This window comes from Pagrus major, chromosome 3 (genome assembly GCF_040436345.1).
Source record: "Pagrus major chromosome 3, Pma_NU_1.0".
NCBI lineage: Eukaryota > Metazoa > Chordata > Actinopteri > Spariformes > Sparidae > Pagrus > Pagrus major.
The window spans coordinates 15,181,604-15,197,114 of record NC_133217.1 but is presented as its reverse complement, the minus strand read 5'-3'; the positions used below and the strand labels follow the sequence as shown (position 1 = coordinate 15,197,114).

Below are 15,511 nucleotides of genomic sequence, written 5' to 3'. Positions count from 1 at the left end.
GATACACAATCACAACAGCGGACCTTCTACTGTTTGTATCCGGGAGACTTTAACAATCACTCTACTCCTCCCTTTAAGTATGAGTAACTAAACATTCACCCACTTTTTACGGAAACATCACAGAAAGAACCAACAGCAGGCTCCAATGACTCACAGTCTGTTAAACTCCCCAAAACTCGGTCATTTCCCAACAGAGAGTCGCATAATCAGACAGCTCAGGTCACACACAGCCTATATGCTCGTCATTCCCATCAGTATCACCACCGCCTGCATGTGTCTATGATTGTTTTGTGGTAGTTTTCAGTCCTCGTCGGTTTGAAATGTCCTACATTTCACTGTATGTCGGACAAACACGCGCATGCACACGCGCACACGGTGACCGCCGTCGTTCCTTGATGACCCACCGTCTGCTCATTTCCGAAAGCTTACGGAGATTCACCGAGCAGCGACCCGGCCCCTCCCGCCCCCCTCCTCCGCGCTTCAGCTACTCTCCCCTCGGCTTCACTCCGAGGAGGAACCCGGTGCCCCCGGCTGATCGTTTCCAATTACGTTACCCCAAGATGGAGGTCTGCAGATGGCACTGCTAGCGTCTACGAGTCACCGCAACCGCCCGTGTGTCTTTAATGACGCTTTTGCCGGGACAGAAGTGATTTTTGTGCCACCTTTTTGTCGATTTTTTGGGGGATCTACTTGGGAGATACTGAGCTCCGGGTTGTGGCAGCCATGAGCTCCGGGGAAGGAGCGGAGGAGACGGCGAAGGACGCTAGCGACATAGCGGCGTTCTTCAAGACCGGTAAGCCCAAAAATGAGTGGAAGAGGTCGGACTGAGCTCCACCGAGAGCTGCTCCCTTTGCTCCAGCTATGTGAGGGACATTGTTCCCGTCCGTGTTGACTGTTTTGGGGCTCAGACAGTGAAGGATAGGGAAGGCTTTATCCGATGAATTTCATCACAGTTGTTATAAACGAAGTGTACAACAAATAGCGAGGAACAACACAATTGTGGAAGTATCTGAAAATGTGTTTCTTAAATGCATTTTTCCAACTACATCAGATAGCCCATCCGGACTGTGTAGCCAGGCAACGTTAGCTAGAGCGCTAACCGTCAGGGTTCCATCTTCGGACAACTCTTCCAGATTTAGGAGAGCTTGGCTAGTTAGCTCTCCGTGTACTTTTGTTAAAGACACGTAATCCTGTTTTACCCTTTCCATGACATTAATTAAACTCGCTTAAGTTACACTTCGGACTGCTGTCAAAATGAGGATGTGGAATGTAGCTAAGTTTGACCCAGTAAGCGTCAGGAGAAAGGAAAACACAGAGACCGCAGATGTATGTTCCCCGTCTAGCAAGCCCGACATAATTAGATCAGAGCGACTTTTTGTTATAAAAATAAATACATAATTAAAATGGGATATGAAAAAATATTTTTTTCTTCAATCCAGTGGAGGGACTGTACATGTTTCTGAAGCCAGAAAAGAAGCAGGTCACGGATGTCCGATAATGGACCGGCGTTTTAACCAACTGCTTTCCTTATTAGCTTCCAGTGTTAGCCTGTAAGCTAGTGAATCCTGTATCAGATTCGGTGAATCCTGTCTGCTTGGTAAGCTAACAAATGCTAGCTAGTGTAGCCTCGCTAGCTTGCCTGTGAGTTGACAGAGCTGGTGTGTTTCTAAGCAGCTTATTGAGGTGGTAAGCGCAAACATATACAACGTGTGGCTGTGTTAAATTCACTATTCCGCTAGCTCGTTGTTTGCGGTTTTTTGTGCTGTCAAAAAATAGCACAACCGTTCAAGCTATGTAAACAATACATGGCGTGGCACAGACAGCCTGGGTGTGCACTGTACTGGGGAGGCTAGCTGTGGAACATAGCTATCAAGGCCAAGAGGCTGCCTGTTATCAATATCACGGTCTGCTGGTTGTGATAAAAACCACGGAATGTCAGTGACACTGATTTATTCATACACAACCAGATTATTTCTTTAGACATGTTACCAGCTAGCATGTACAGATTGTTAACATTAGCTAAATAGGCTAATTATCCAGAAAGGACTGAGACTTGAAGTCCTAACACGGGCCTACAGTGAATCCATGGGCTGCAACAATGGCTCATAAACTGAATTCTAGTGGTCCTAGCAGCGATTTAGGGGGCCAGAGAAATATATGGTCATGGTAAATTTTATACAGTTGAATGAAATGGTTATGCATGAGCAAATGCTTGAGAAAGCTGATGAGTATAGGTTAGGTATAGGCTGCACTTGCCTATGCCAGATTAATCCTCTAGTTCTCTGACTGCAAGCAGTGAATTAGATCCAGTGCCTGGTGTCATGTCTGCCACTGACTCCACTAGCTTTCTATGTAGTGTCTCCATGAACCAATACCTGCGTTTGTAGTGTAGTTGTAGTTGCAAGTTATGTTTTCCTGGTGATCTGTCCATAAGTGTGTGACACTCAAATATTAAATGGTGGCATACAAGAATAGTAATGCACTATGTGTGCTGTTCAAAAGCTCAAATCACTGGCTGTTCTAGTGCACTGTCATGTGTAGGACCTCTGTGGCAGAAGTGAGATTCTGAAGTACCGTTAGAAGGGGTGTAAACAATGAAAATGCAGCATATTGACAGCCAGCCTCTGGCTCCTGTGGTTTTGTGTCTAGCGAGATAATAAGCACAGAGGGAAGTTCAGTATCTGGATTGAGCTCATCTGATGGCTTCCTCTTAGGGAGAGAGAGGCATCCTTTAACTCACTTGCAGCCACACTTTTGTATGTTTTGTTGATGGTGAACAGCTGCCGCCATTCTGCTTCATCGTTAATCAGATCTGTTGCTAATTTGCTGTATAATTAAAAATGTTTAGATATGCCTCCTTTTCATATTACCACAAGTCCATCTGCTGCAGCTTTAGTTTGTAATTTAGTAATTGCTCTTTATTTACCAATACTGCACTTAAATCCTATATTCACTTTGTTTGAGAGAAGCAGTGACACACGTAATTAGTTTTTGTTGCACTTACGTTTTTCTATCAGCTGTGGGGCTGCCTAAAAACTAACCTTTGTTTGTTTTGACAAAAACACATTTCATGCCACTGCCTGCCACTGGCATAAAAATGCTAAGAATATTTTAACCCTTAATCAGCACATAGACAGAGAATAAAGTCCTGCATACATTCAAGCACCAACTTTAACCACAACAAACCTTTGTGTGAACCAAGATCTAAACTTAAACGTGATGGTTTCCTAACCCAGTTTATCTTACTGGCATCTACAATTTTCTGGCACTTAAGTACAATTATTGTCGTTTTATTAACAAACTGCTACCATTAGCTGCTTCCTTAGTCTAACTACCATGTTGTATGAAGATCCCTAAGGAGCGTGCGTTTTTGTTTTTGTCACACACCTCATTGAACACACCTCTAAAGGTATACTTAACACTGATTGTGAGGTATATGTGACTGATTGTGCAGCAGTCACAAACAGCTGGTCTTTAGGTTAAATATGACCCAGTTTTTTCTCAGGTGGTACTCTTCAGTTGTGCTTGTTGTTGATGCTGCTTCAGTGTTGTTGTACCCCCTTGAGAGTGCCTGACACCTTCAGTTAATGTGCTGATTTCTCTGAGCACAACGGGACAGTGATCGACAAAACCACCCACTGTATGAGATAATAACTATGGACAGATATTTACTGTAAACATGAGATTTTGGTTGAAAAATGTAAGTCATATGCATCGTTTTTGCTCTCCAAACAATGTGAAGCTACCAGGCACATCAGAAATGCATTTAGTAACTTTTTTGCATGTTTCTGAGCACTGTGTCTGGTTAATTTTGTACATAAACTCTACTTCTTTAAGTATGGTTATTGCCTCAGAAACAGGTCAAAGTGGAGCATACTTGTTAAAGGTTTTGTTCAGAATCATCTCAGTAGTGAAAGCAGTAGTGAAACCACTATAGGCCTCTCTCAGTATAGACAGTCTACGAACACATTTGTACAAGAAGCTGGTTGGAAGGTTTGAGTTTCATGTTCGGGCTCCCCTCCTCTTTGTTTTGCCCATGAACTTCCTCCTCGTAGATCTGGGAGTCTTGTTTTGACATGCACAGGTTTGAGTGTCTTGCCACAGGCTATGCTTTCCCCCCCTCCATCCCCAACTCCATCCTCATCTCTTTTTCCATCCTACGGCATTAAGTGTCTTTGTCTTTCCCATGTCGTCCCTCTTCGCTTTCTGCCCTACTGTCTGTCTGCCTGCTTGCCTGCCGTCTGAGCATTCATTCGCCAGGGTCTGTTTCACGTTTTCCTCCCTCCTTCATTCTAGTTGCGTCGTGTCGGGCCTCTCCGTCCTGATGCAAAATGACAACCAATAAAAAAAAAAAACGAGCTTCCCCTTGTCTCTCTCCCCTGTCTTCTAGACTGGAATTAATACCTAGGCCTCAGAGCTGTGAAAGGGGGAGTTTTGTTGTGGCATGTTGTCAATCATCAAGTTATTCCACTCCAAACATATATTTGGCTGCACTGATGACTAACATGCCGATTTAGTGTTGATTTCATACAGTTATTACTTGTTGCTAGTGTAGGGTATTATTCATGGAGGGAGAAGAAAAAAAATCTGCAGTCCGCACTGGTGGGCCTTCATGAATGAATGTTTAGAGGCTACAGCATGCCGTTCACAAGGTTGGTCTGTATGTTTGAATGAGCATCAGTGTGTACGTGTGTTTGTGCAAGAGAGAGTGAAACAGACAAGCAGGAGAGAGAGCGAGAAATGTGATCCAGAGCATGCATTTATGACTCAGGCCCATTCACCCAGGATGAGGGCTGCACACACACACACACACACACACACACACACACACACACACTCTGAGACTAATGGATATTGATCCAGGAGATGGAGACTGATTGAGGTCCCTCAGTAAAGGTTTCCTCCAGGCTTAAAGCTGCCAAGTCAGACACAGAGCAGAGGCTAACGCCTAATGCTACACAAAGCAGATTTCTTTTACCATCCCTGTGTTTATGGGATGGAAGTAAACAGAGCATCTGTGCATGATAGATTTATACAAATGGATAAGTGAAGGTTAGGTTTGACGTCATTTTGGGTGCTTCTTTCTTGATAACATACATTTTTTACTTAATTACTTGAGAGATAGTTCAGAACCTGTATTAATAAAGAAACTAAACGAGTATTAAACATTGTATTTGTTAAAGTCAGGGACTTGTGAGAGAGAGAGAGTATGAGCCACACCTCCCAAAACACTGGATCCTACATTTCCCACAGTGCAACTTGATAGCCCCTGATGACATCATCAGGGTTATGTTATCAGCCTTTAGAAAGCTCCCTTCAGGAGATGGTTGTTTTCACTGACTTTATAGTACTCCTCATGACAAGTAAAATTAACTTCATGTGTACAACCAAAAATCATAACGTAGCCATAATTATTTGCAAAATTGTCCACATTTTCTAATACACCTAGTGATATTATTAATATTTTACCAGGAAAATCTGTTGAAGTCTGACATTATTAAATCTCTCCAGTCAACAGAGGTGGAAGTAACTAATTACTTCTACTCAAATTACTGTAATTAGGTTATTTTTTGGGTTTGTACTTTCATGAGTATTTCTTCAAGTCTGTAATTTTACTTGTACTTAAGTATGCATCTCAGCTCATCTCTTTAAAACCATAATTGAGTACTGAGTACAATTTGAATTGATATCTGAACTAGATCTAAGTCAAAAAGGCTAAAAATAAATAAATGAATAAATAAACTCCGCAGCAGACGCATGTTTGGAGATTGGAGAGGTGACCATGACCACTGAGCAGAACAGAGCAGGTGTTGGGAGTCACAAGCAGTTTTACTTGTAAAGTATTATTGCGGTAATGTAAGTACTTGTACGTGAGTACAGATTTTCAGTACTCTTCCCACCACTGCCAGTCATAATGTACAGTAAAAATAAATCCCTCTAAGCACAATTTGAATTGCATTAAAGGTGGAACAGGCAATCCTAGGGAAGGTTGATTCTTGAGTCTCTTTCCCAGGTCATCAGAGGCCGATGCTTTGGGCTGGTAATTTACGCCATCAGCGGTCTTAATGAATTGTTTTCAAGTCTAATAAACGCAGTTAATATTTGACAAGAATTTCTCCCATTTATCCAGGACATTGAAATCTTCATGGCAGAAACCCAGAACAAATAAAGTTTGCATGATAGTCCTGGTAAAATGCTGATAAACAATTTCACAATATATATTGTCTTATTGCCATCCTTTACTCCAAATGTCTTAATTATTAGCCTGGTTGCAGTTACCTTCATAAAGAACAATGAGCAGAATTTAGCTTCAGAAAGGCCCCAGAACACAGAAATCAGTGCATTGGAAAGACACATTTTTAGAAGGCTCAGGCTGTGGGTAACTCTGTTCGACACTCATGTGGCATCATGTGGTTCACAGTACGAGGGGCTCCGTGATAGGCAGCCGCTGTTCTCTCTCAATTGCTTTTCACACTTACTCACACTCACACAAGCACTTTCTCCGATTTGCCACTCTCCACTGACCCCGTCTCTGTCTCCTCCATGTCGTCTCCTCCCTGTCTGTGTATTGTTAAGATCACAGCGTACTGTCACATCCACGGCGAGTGGCCATCTTTACTCATACACACATGCTCAGCTGCAAGATATCAGGTACCTCACACACCTCTAAGTAACTGTACTATTGTGCAACAGAGAGGAGTGTACATAATAAATGGAAGCCAGCTGGAGGGGAAGATGTCGGTTATGAGATTTTAGCTTTTTATTTAGCCAGGCAGCCTCAATTACGAGCAAATGGATGGCTGGGTAAAAAGCTTTCTAGAAAGGGCTGGAGATTAAGCTAAAACCTGGGGATAAAAAACTGTCCTTTTACTCAAACTGTTCCCTTTATTGTGGCATTATCAATGCAATGTTTCAGTTAGAAACATTCATCCCTTAAAATGAAGCACAAATACAAAACTAAACACATGGTAACAAGAAGAGCAACGCAGGCACTTGGAAACCATTAGTGGCACAGACCGTCACGTCCTGAATAACAACCTATTTTTGTCATACACTCTTTAATTTGCAGAGAAAATAGCAGAAACATACTGGCAATATCAGTTGGTTAGTAAAGAGTAAATAATTTAATTTGCTCTCATTTCCCCATGAGTAGCTGTGTAAACACAGAATCTTTCTCATCCCCAATAACAGGTGCAGGTACATTAAAATTTAAAGGCAGATTACAGCTAGCAGAACGAGCCAAAGCCCCTCAGTGTGCTGTGAGGTCAGTTTGAGTGGGAGTGGATTTTTGTTTTTTGTTTTTCTTGTTTGAGTTATCATGTTTTGGAGGCCATGGCAGTACGATCAACGTTTTGGTAAATCATTAGCATTCAAACGCAGAGAGCTGCCAGTCTCTCGGTTCAATGAGAAGAATGACCTGGCAGATCAGGATTGGTGCACTTTGCCTGTGACATGCTTGTGTTTGTGCCAGAAAGGAAGGAAAACAACTAAGGCTATGTTTGACACATCACGTACACACCATAGTATAGAGAAAACATGGCAGAGAGGATGAGCTGAAAACTAAAACATTGTGCTGAGAGACACTAAAATTCTCTGTTAAGCTGGTGGGAATTGCAGAGTCAGGGGATTCTCTGTGGATTCAACATTACCCACAAATGTTTTCACATAAAGGTTAATCATGTGATTCATTGGTAACATAAAAATATTGTTTATAGCAGCTTCAAATGTTAAGATATGTATTGCTCAGAAAGAGGCTCAGTTAACTTTCTCTGGAAAAGTTTTAGTTTAACAATTTCTTAGGTAAACCTGATGCTAAGCTGGCACAATACATTATCTCGCTCAAGGCCTTTGTTGCTGATCTGTGTATCATATCACAGGTTTGTAAAGACTGGTTATCTGGGTCAGGTTTACCTTGGCGTTATAGTGACGTATTTCAGTATGCAGAGTCTGGCTTTTCCTGCTAAGTTTGTTTTTTTTTTCCTTTTCTTTCAATGTGATGTCAAATTAATGTCATGGGGTAAATTTCTCATGTTGGCGGTATGGCAGTAAGAGTTTCCTGTCTGAACCACACTAGGTTTAGTGGTTGGAACCAATCAGACAGAAATAAATTAAAAGGTCTTTATGAGGAGTTAATAAATGATAAGCACACTTACAAAAGCAAACCAGGAGTTGCAAAGCTATCTTGGACCATGTAAATGAAGGTAGAATCTGCCAGCCGTTATTGATGCAAATGGAGAAAGCACTGGTGCTAAATTCAGTTTTTTTAGTGAAAATATGTTTTCATCTCACAGATTGGGGTCCACACAGCAGAACTGGTCGGAAAACCCGGCTCACAGATGCCTGGCTAGACTAAACACTCTAATTTTTCAATCAGAACACGGAGAGCGAAGCCATCGAGAGCTATGGAGTCAAAATGAATGGCAGCACTGGAGTTGTTTGTAGCCCAAAGCATGTGTGATGTCAGCGTGAACTTGCACCACAGTAATACAAACCTAAACCAGAACAAAAAGCACCGGATTGCATTTCAGAGCGAGTATGGTTCACTTTCCTGATAGTTAGATGCTTGTAAACAACTTTCGTCTTTCTCTGGATGTGCTGTACATGGCAATGTGAAGTGTGGCCCGTCACAGCCTACAAATGAGGTAGTTTGGGGAGTGATTTGAAAAGGGTGATGAATAACATTGACCCTGTATGTCTAGTATGCTGCAATGGAATCATTACAGAAAAGATTTTATAAGATTGCCATAGATGTACATGTTGATAGTAAAACGCTGTAAGAATATATATGTTTTTTGATACCAGAAAGTCAGTATGTTATTAATAATATAGTGAGCAGATTGCAGTTCCTCTCAGAAAGGGTATGGAGTGTGTGGGAAAGCAGACTGGCCAAGAACTGTTTTAACAACAAATCTGCTTGCTTAAAACAGGAATATATGATGTGTTTGAGAGCAGAGCTATGTGGCAGCAGTACAAGTCCCTGTCCCTGTTGGTGTGTGTGTGTGTTTGACGGTGTGATGTTGCCAGCTCTAACAGCATTAGGCATGTTAGAGGTGAGAGTTCATTGGATTACACACGCTGACCTAATCTAATCTGGTGTTTATTCTCTGGGATTACTGTGTGTGCGTGTGTGTTTTAATATGTAGGCATGGAGGTGGAGAGAGGGAGGCGGGAGGTAGGAAGGTTGATTTGTGATGCGTCAGTACACATGCTTAAATGCGCACACACACACAATTGCTTGACATTTTAGAAAATATGCTTATATTCTTTCTTGCCAAACATCAGATGAGTAGTTTGTTACCGCTCCTGAGTCTTTCTATGAATATGATGCTGGGGTCAGTCTAGTTTAAAGACTTAGAACAGGGGGAAATAGATAACCTTGCTCTGTCCGGCTGTAACAAAGTTCCAAAATCTGTACAAAACCCCAAAAATGGAACAAGAAGTTGTGGTTTCGTGGGGGATTATGTGCTGGATTATTCTCCTAATCCCCTTTAAAACCACAATTCCTCTATTTAAACATTTTCAAACAAGACAAAATGTGTTAATCAGTGAGTTTTAGAAGTACTGGTAGTTGGGCTATGGTACCTTCCGACAGAGCCAGGCAAGCTGTTTAACTCAGCTGTCTGTCTTTATGTTAAGATAAACTAACCTTCTCTTGGCTGTAGCTTTTTTTTTAATGGACAGATGTAGAGCCCCACCGACACTCCATTTTTAGGGCCGATGCTGATATGCCATTTGTCCACCTAGCTTCTAACGCTTCTAGTTAAAAAAATTCTGAAAGGTGCTGGTGGTGTCACTGTTGCTCTTTCACTTTCAAGAAAGTAAATATGCTAAAATGGTGAACTATTTCTTTAACTGTTGTCTACAGACAAACATCCTAACAACATCGAATTTACAAAATAGAGTATACAATTGGCAAAACTTTGATTTAAATGAATATTTATCTAAGCAAAGAATAAATATGACTGTGCAAATGAGAGAAGGAGGACATTTTAACACAAGAAATAAACAAAGTAAAGCAACTTTATGCACTATAGGTGCATGTTTTATCCTGTTTTCATGTCTACCAAACAAGGCCAGGCTAGCAGTCTGTCACCATAGTAACAACAGCAACTATGTCTGTCTGCCTGACCCATACTATGTCTTTACTAACAGGTCTATGTAAACGGCAGGTCGGGAAGCCTGTGCTATCAGTGAGCTTTTACCACTCACACAAATTCACACAGGTCACCGCCCAGATACGGACAAGATAAGACCAAAGGCCGACAGATAAGAGCTAATTATGACGGTCGGTTTCTATGCTCTTGTTGTGGGCCGTTAGGTCCAAGGGTGGATCACTTGCAGCATTTGGATACATTAAAAACAAAGTTCTACCTGTGGTGCCACTCTGAAGCACTTACAAAAATAAACCGAAACTCAAAAGCAGAAGTTTGCTCGCCTGGTAAAATAGCTGTCAATCAAAAATACTTGTGAATCAGGGCAAGCAGAGCAAGGTATTTACAGCCGGTTTCTAAGTAGGTAATGAGAAGTGAGAATAGGGCTGTTGTGTTGCAGTTGGCTTTGGCTAGTACTGATTTGCACTGCTGGATAAGAGTTATTTAATAGAATAATGTCAAATATTAGTTATATGTTAATCCATTAACCAGGGAATTGAAGAATTAGTGTGTGTCAGATGTGTAAATGAAACACTTTTTGGCTTGTTTAAATCCCCTCTTAGGAACAAGTGAAACACATGCACATACCAACACACACACACACACACACACAAGTAGACACACACACATGCACACATGCAAACCTCTCGCCTCTCTGTGTGTTTATAAAAAGGAGCTTGTCCCACTTTTCCCTCTCATCTGCCGTGCTCTCGTTCGGTAATTTCTCCGGCGTGATAGCTAATTGGTGTGAGCTCGGGGAAAATTTGACGCCCCGCAGCCGCTGCCTTCTTGAAACAATCTGGAACGAGAGAGGGAAAAGAGTCGAGGGGGCAAAGAGAAAAATGGAGAGAAGATGGAAAAGGAGGAGAAGATAGGAGGTAGGTTTTTAGGGGAGGCGGGGTGCGCAGGTTGCGAGCAGCCGTGAAATCACGTGTGCAGATAACCATTTTCTTTACGCATTCTTGTAAGATGAACATAAACAAAAAGCCTTGGAGAGAGTGAATGATTTTTATTGTGCTGTTAGAAGGAAATAAGGAAGTCTATTCAGAGCAGGTGGACAAGCAAGGAGCTGCAAAATTCAAAGGAGGGGGGAGAGAGAGAACTAGACCTTGGAAAGATAATGAAGAGACAAGAAGTATAGATGTGTGTGCCAAGCTGTTTTAAGAGAGTTTCTCCTGGTTAATAAAAGAGGTCAGTAAAGGAATTGAATTGGCTTGCAATTGATTAGGATCAGTGTGAAAGATTTGCCAGAATGGTCTCTGCTCCTATTTTGAGAGTAGAAAGAGACAGAGAGAGCGAGTGAACCAAACTAGGACAAGTCCTGAAAGACCATTGTACTCCTTTTTTCTTCGGGTCTCCAGTGCATTCAAAACTGCTATCTCACTGTTGCCCTCCCCATCTCGCTCACTTTCTCTTTCTGTCTCTTCCTCTCACTACTTTTCACCCTGTTTCTCTCCTGATAAGGGCCAGTAACCGAGAGAAATTGATCCACTGTAAACATCACAGCCAGTGGCCATTTGTGTCTTCAAGCAAACACTATGGACCGCTGAGGTCCTTGAGAGTTTTCCCAGAGGCCCTCAGGCAAAATGAGGAACAGTTTAAAGAAGTGGTCTTTAGGGCCGAACCATGCTTTTGTATCTAATGGGGACTATTTTGCACCTGGGATCTGAGGTGAGATCAGATAACTACATGTTTGGATAGAAAAATGTCGTTCTTGAGCATCAGGACTGAGGAGCACTGGTTTAATGAAGCGAAGTGGACATAGTTTGGATTTAGTCGGCTGTCTGATGTGTATTTCCTGATAAAAGTACTTGGTGTTCAACTAGTGATGTGTCTAATGTTTTAACTTTGTAATAAAGAAGAACTGGCTCAGTAGCTCACATAATTGATCCCTTCAGGGATACAGATACAAGCACCGTGACTGTCAAACCCAACAAGAAGCTGGTTTTAAGGATGAAATATAGCGCATACAAAACCATTGCCTAAAAAAATATACATTAAATTTACAATTGTTAGGGTGAATTCAGAAAAGGCTAAAACTTTGATTTGCTTTGCTTAAACTACGCAATCACATATGAAGGCCAGCTTGAGAATCCTGTGTCTCTTTTGCCTGTTGGTGTGTCTTCAGGAGGTTCACACTTCTTTTCCGCAGAATGCAATCAACATATTAATGGTGAGGGTGCTGTGTATTGAAAATACAGTAAACTCCCAGTGTGTTTCCATGTTTAGCTATGTTTTTATTGTGCAGAAAACAAACTTCTCAAGGAAGATGTTCAGGTGTTGGCTAGCTAACTTTCGGCCCTGATCTGCCCCCAAGTGTATATAATATTGAATCCTCCAAGTACACACAAACTACACAAGCATCATAAACCAGTCAAACCTTTTCTCTCCCGACCTTGACTCAAAAGCTCAAATTAAGGTATCTGCCACCACAAGGCATGATCCTATACTGGTGCTCTCTGGCAGAAAATCTGCATACCACATCAACCTGTGCATATTGGGATAATGTGGCATACTGTGGCAACAGACATCTGTGACTGACTGAATGTGACTAGCAGAAAAACTCATTTTAAAATGACACTGACAGACAAACTGTATTTAACGTGAATTTGTCACCTCTGGCTGGTGCCTGGTCTGCTAAATTAAGATCATTATCAGAAATAAGGATGCAGGGTATCGATTTAGTGCTTCCCTAGCAAGTATGTGGGTAATACGACTTGCATCATATCTGCTTGCCAAACATTTGGTAAAAAGCAAGTTTATCGCAATCCTTTGATTTGGATAACTCCTCCAATTTTGAGTCCATATGTGGGTCTTGGGGAGTAATATTGCAAAAGTCTTGTGGCTCCAGTGATAGTTCTGCAAAACTTGATAACTTTCCATAAGTGATGTCACTTGAGTCGGCGTTGAATAGGATTTGAGGCTGAAAATATGGAAGTGAAGAAACAGCAGCTTGAGACTACATTAGCCGCTACTAGCATAGCATGGCTGAATATCCTGCTGAACTGTTGGTGTTCAAGTTGCATTGTGGTTAATGGCAAGGTTGAGTCAGGTGAGTTTGACAATGTTACGCGAGTACAATGCTAAATTGAAGTACTGTTTTAAGAATCTGAAAGGAACTATGTCTTTACGTGTAGCAAAGTTGGACTAAACAAGTTATTGTTGAACTAACAAAGAAAGGAGCACCAGCTGCAGAAACTCAGGCTTCTACAGAAATCTGCAGAAAACAATGTCACAGTACAGATCACCTTGTTTGACTAAGAGGTTATCTCTGGGAAGTGCAATGCATAAATACCACAGCAATGAGCATTTGGCTCCGAAAGCTGAGACCAAGATAACAAAAGCACCAAACTCTTTCATTTTCACTTGAAGTTCAGTATTACCTACCGCTTAACTATTTTGATCATGAGTTTCACAGGTTGACATCACAAGTTTCACTCTCTCCATCGGTATCTCACCACCCACAGCTCTGTGCCAAGCAACAAAAATCCTCTCAGATGCGTGATCCCTTTGGGATTATTTTGTTAAATGTGTTGTCCATGGCCCTTGACATTTAAATGTTTGCTAAACCCCTAACGCTACACTCTCCAAGACAGCTTTGACAGCAGGGTATTGCTCATTGTTTTTGAGCCTCACACCTCATTCTAGTCTGTGTGAGCCAGACAATAGGTATTTTTAAATGAAAAGGGGTCTTTCCTTTTCGTGTATGAGTCAAACGATGAGTGTGCCTGCCGAGAAGGGGAAGGCAGGGGCCCACAGAAAGGGTGGTCTTGTGTTAATGTGGGCTCAGAGACAGAAACAGTGTGTGTCAGGACAAGAGAGAGCTGTCTGTGGAAGGGAGCTTAGTTAAGGATACAGTATAGCCTGTGTTCAACAGAGCTGAGGTCCAGGTGAGGTTACTGTACCTGAGGGTTTGCATGTTTCAGAGAGATGGGTGTTTTATGGGATCTGGCCCGCTGATTTTTTTGCTTTGTCATTTCCTCAACGGCCATAAGATGTTTGTGTGATCTGTTTAATTTTGTCCAAATACTTGGCTAACGTTTAAGCAGTGGGTTTATCCTACTATGGTCTGCAACAGAGTTGGCTTGGTGTACATGCATGGCTGTGTGTGTGTGTGTGTGTGTGGTTGGATTATTCCACTGCTTCAACAGCCACATCTCAGAGGAAAAGCCTCCGTTCACAACTGCACGTGTGTGTGTGTGTGTGTGTGTGTGTGTGTGTGTGTGTGTCTCTCTCTCTCTCTCTCTCAACATACATTTATTGTGTTTTATCTCCTTTTTGTCCATGCATGTTTGACTTCTGGCTCGGCTACAACTTTTATTGTTTAGATTGTGATAAGATGTGGGCAACCAATACTGCAGTCTGGTATTACATTGTTGCACACTGCGGCTTAAGTGGACATCTTTGGCATTGCAAATATGTGAACTATGTGGGTGTTTGGTCTTTCTCTTGCCTTCCTTTTTTTCCCCCTTCTTTTCTTCTTCATCCCATTCATTCTCTGTTAAGTTCTCCCAGGTACACAGCTTTAAAGAAAATTCCCTTGAGATCTTTGTGCTTCTCTTCCCATGCCATGTTTATGTGTTTGAGAGCTTTTTCTTATGAACACAAGCCCCTGTGGCATTGGCAGTTGTTGCCTGCAAGTTTGCTCATGTGTAGAGTATGTGTACCGTGCTGCTGTATGTTCATTAATGGAAACTGCTACCAGCAAAATATTGCTAAATCGCAGCTGTCAGGTGGGATAGTTTACTCTAGCAGCCACTATAGAAGGGAACCAGCTGTCACGTAGAGAGGCATTATATCATGAAGACTGACTTAACTGAGAAATGGAAAGAGCAGGGTGATTTAATGTGACATAGGGATATTGGTCCTTGCAGGGAAACTCTTCTCTCTTGCCTCTGAAGGGCAGAGGTCACAGTCTGTTATATAAGAAGCTAGAATGCGTCAAGTTTCTTCCTCAAGGGCCCTTTAGCAAGGCAGATACTTTCTGGTAACATGTGTTGAACCTGGACCCTATTTCTAGAATATATCAGACCTGCTGATACATTCACGTCATATCAGTATAAGCATAATTTAAAGATTCCAACTTTTGTTAATACTGATTACACAGGACATTTAGATAAAAGATAAAATTTCTTGTTGATGACGCTCAATATCTGTAAAGCAATTACTTCGATCTTTAATGTTACATCTTTAAATCTTTCCCCTTACTTTCAAAGTCAGGCCAGGTCTATCAAACATTCATCCAAGGAAGAATTGTAAAGTAACACTGAGGCTAAGTACACACCAATTGTATTGGTAGCTCCTTGTCGAGGCTAGCTTGGTTTACACAAATTAGCATAAGGCAATGCCTTCATGGTAAT

The 15,511-nt window shown here is 41.7% G+C and overlaps 1 protein-coding gene across 5 annotated transcripts in view; it reads left to right on the top strand.

Moving 5' to 3' along the window:
- Positions 1-498: 498 nt before the first annotated feature.
- trioa (trio Rho guanine nucleotide exchange factor a) overlaps positions 499-15,511 on the top strand; it is an 80,721-nt gene continuing 65,708 nt past the window's right edge. For 3 of the 5 annotated variants that reach the window (XM_073463547.1, XM_073463544.1, XM_073463543.1), the window contains exon 1: positions 499-793. In XM_073463547.1, coding sequence (XP_073319648.1) covers positions 724-793 — 70 coding nt within the window. In that variant the 5' untranslated portion in view covers positions 499-723. The remainder of the gene's footprint in view (positions 794-15,511) is intronic. The other 2 variants (XM_073463546.1, XM_073463545.1) reach the window with 1 other exon arrangement.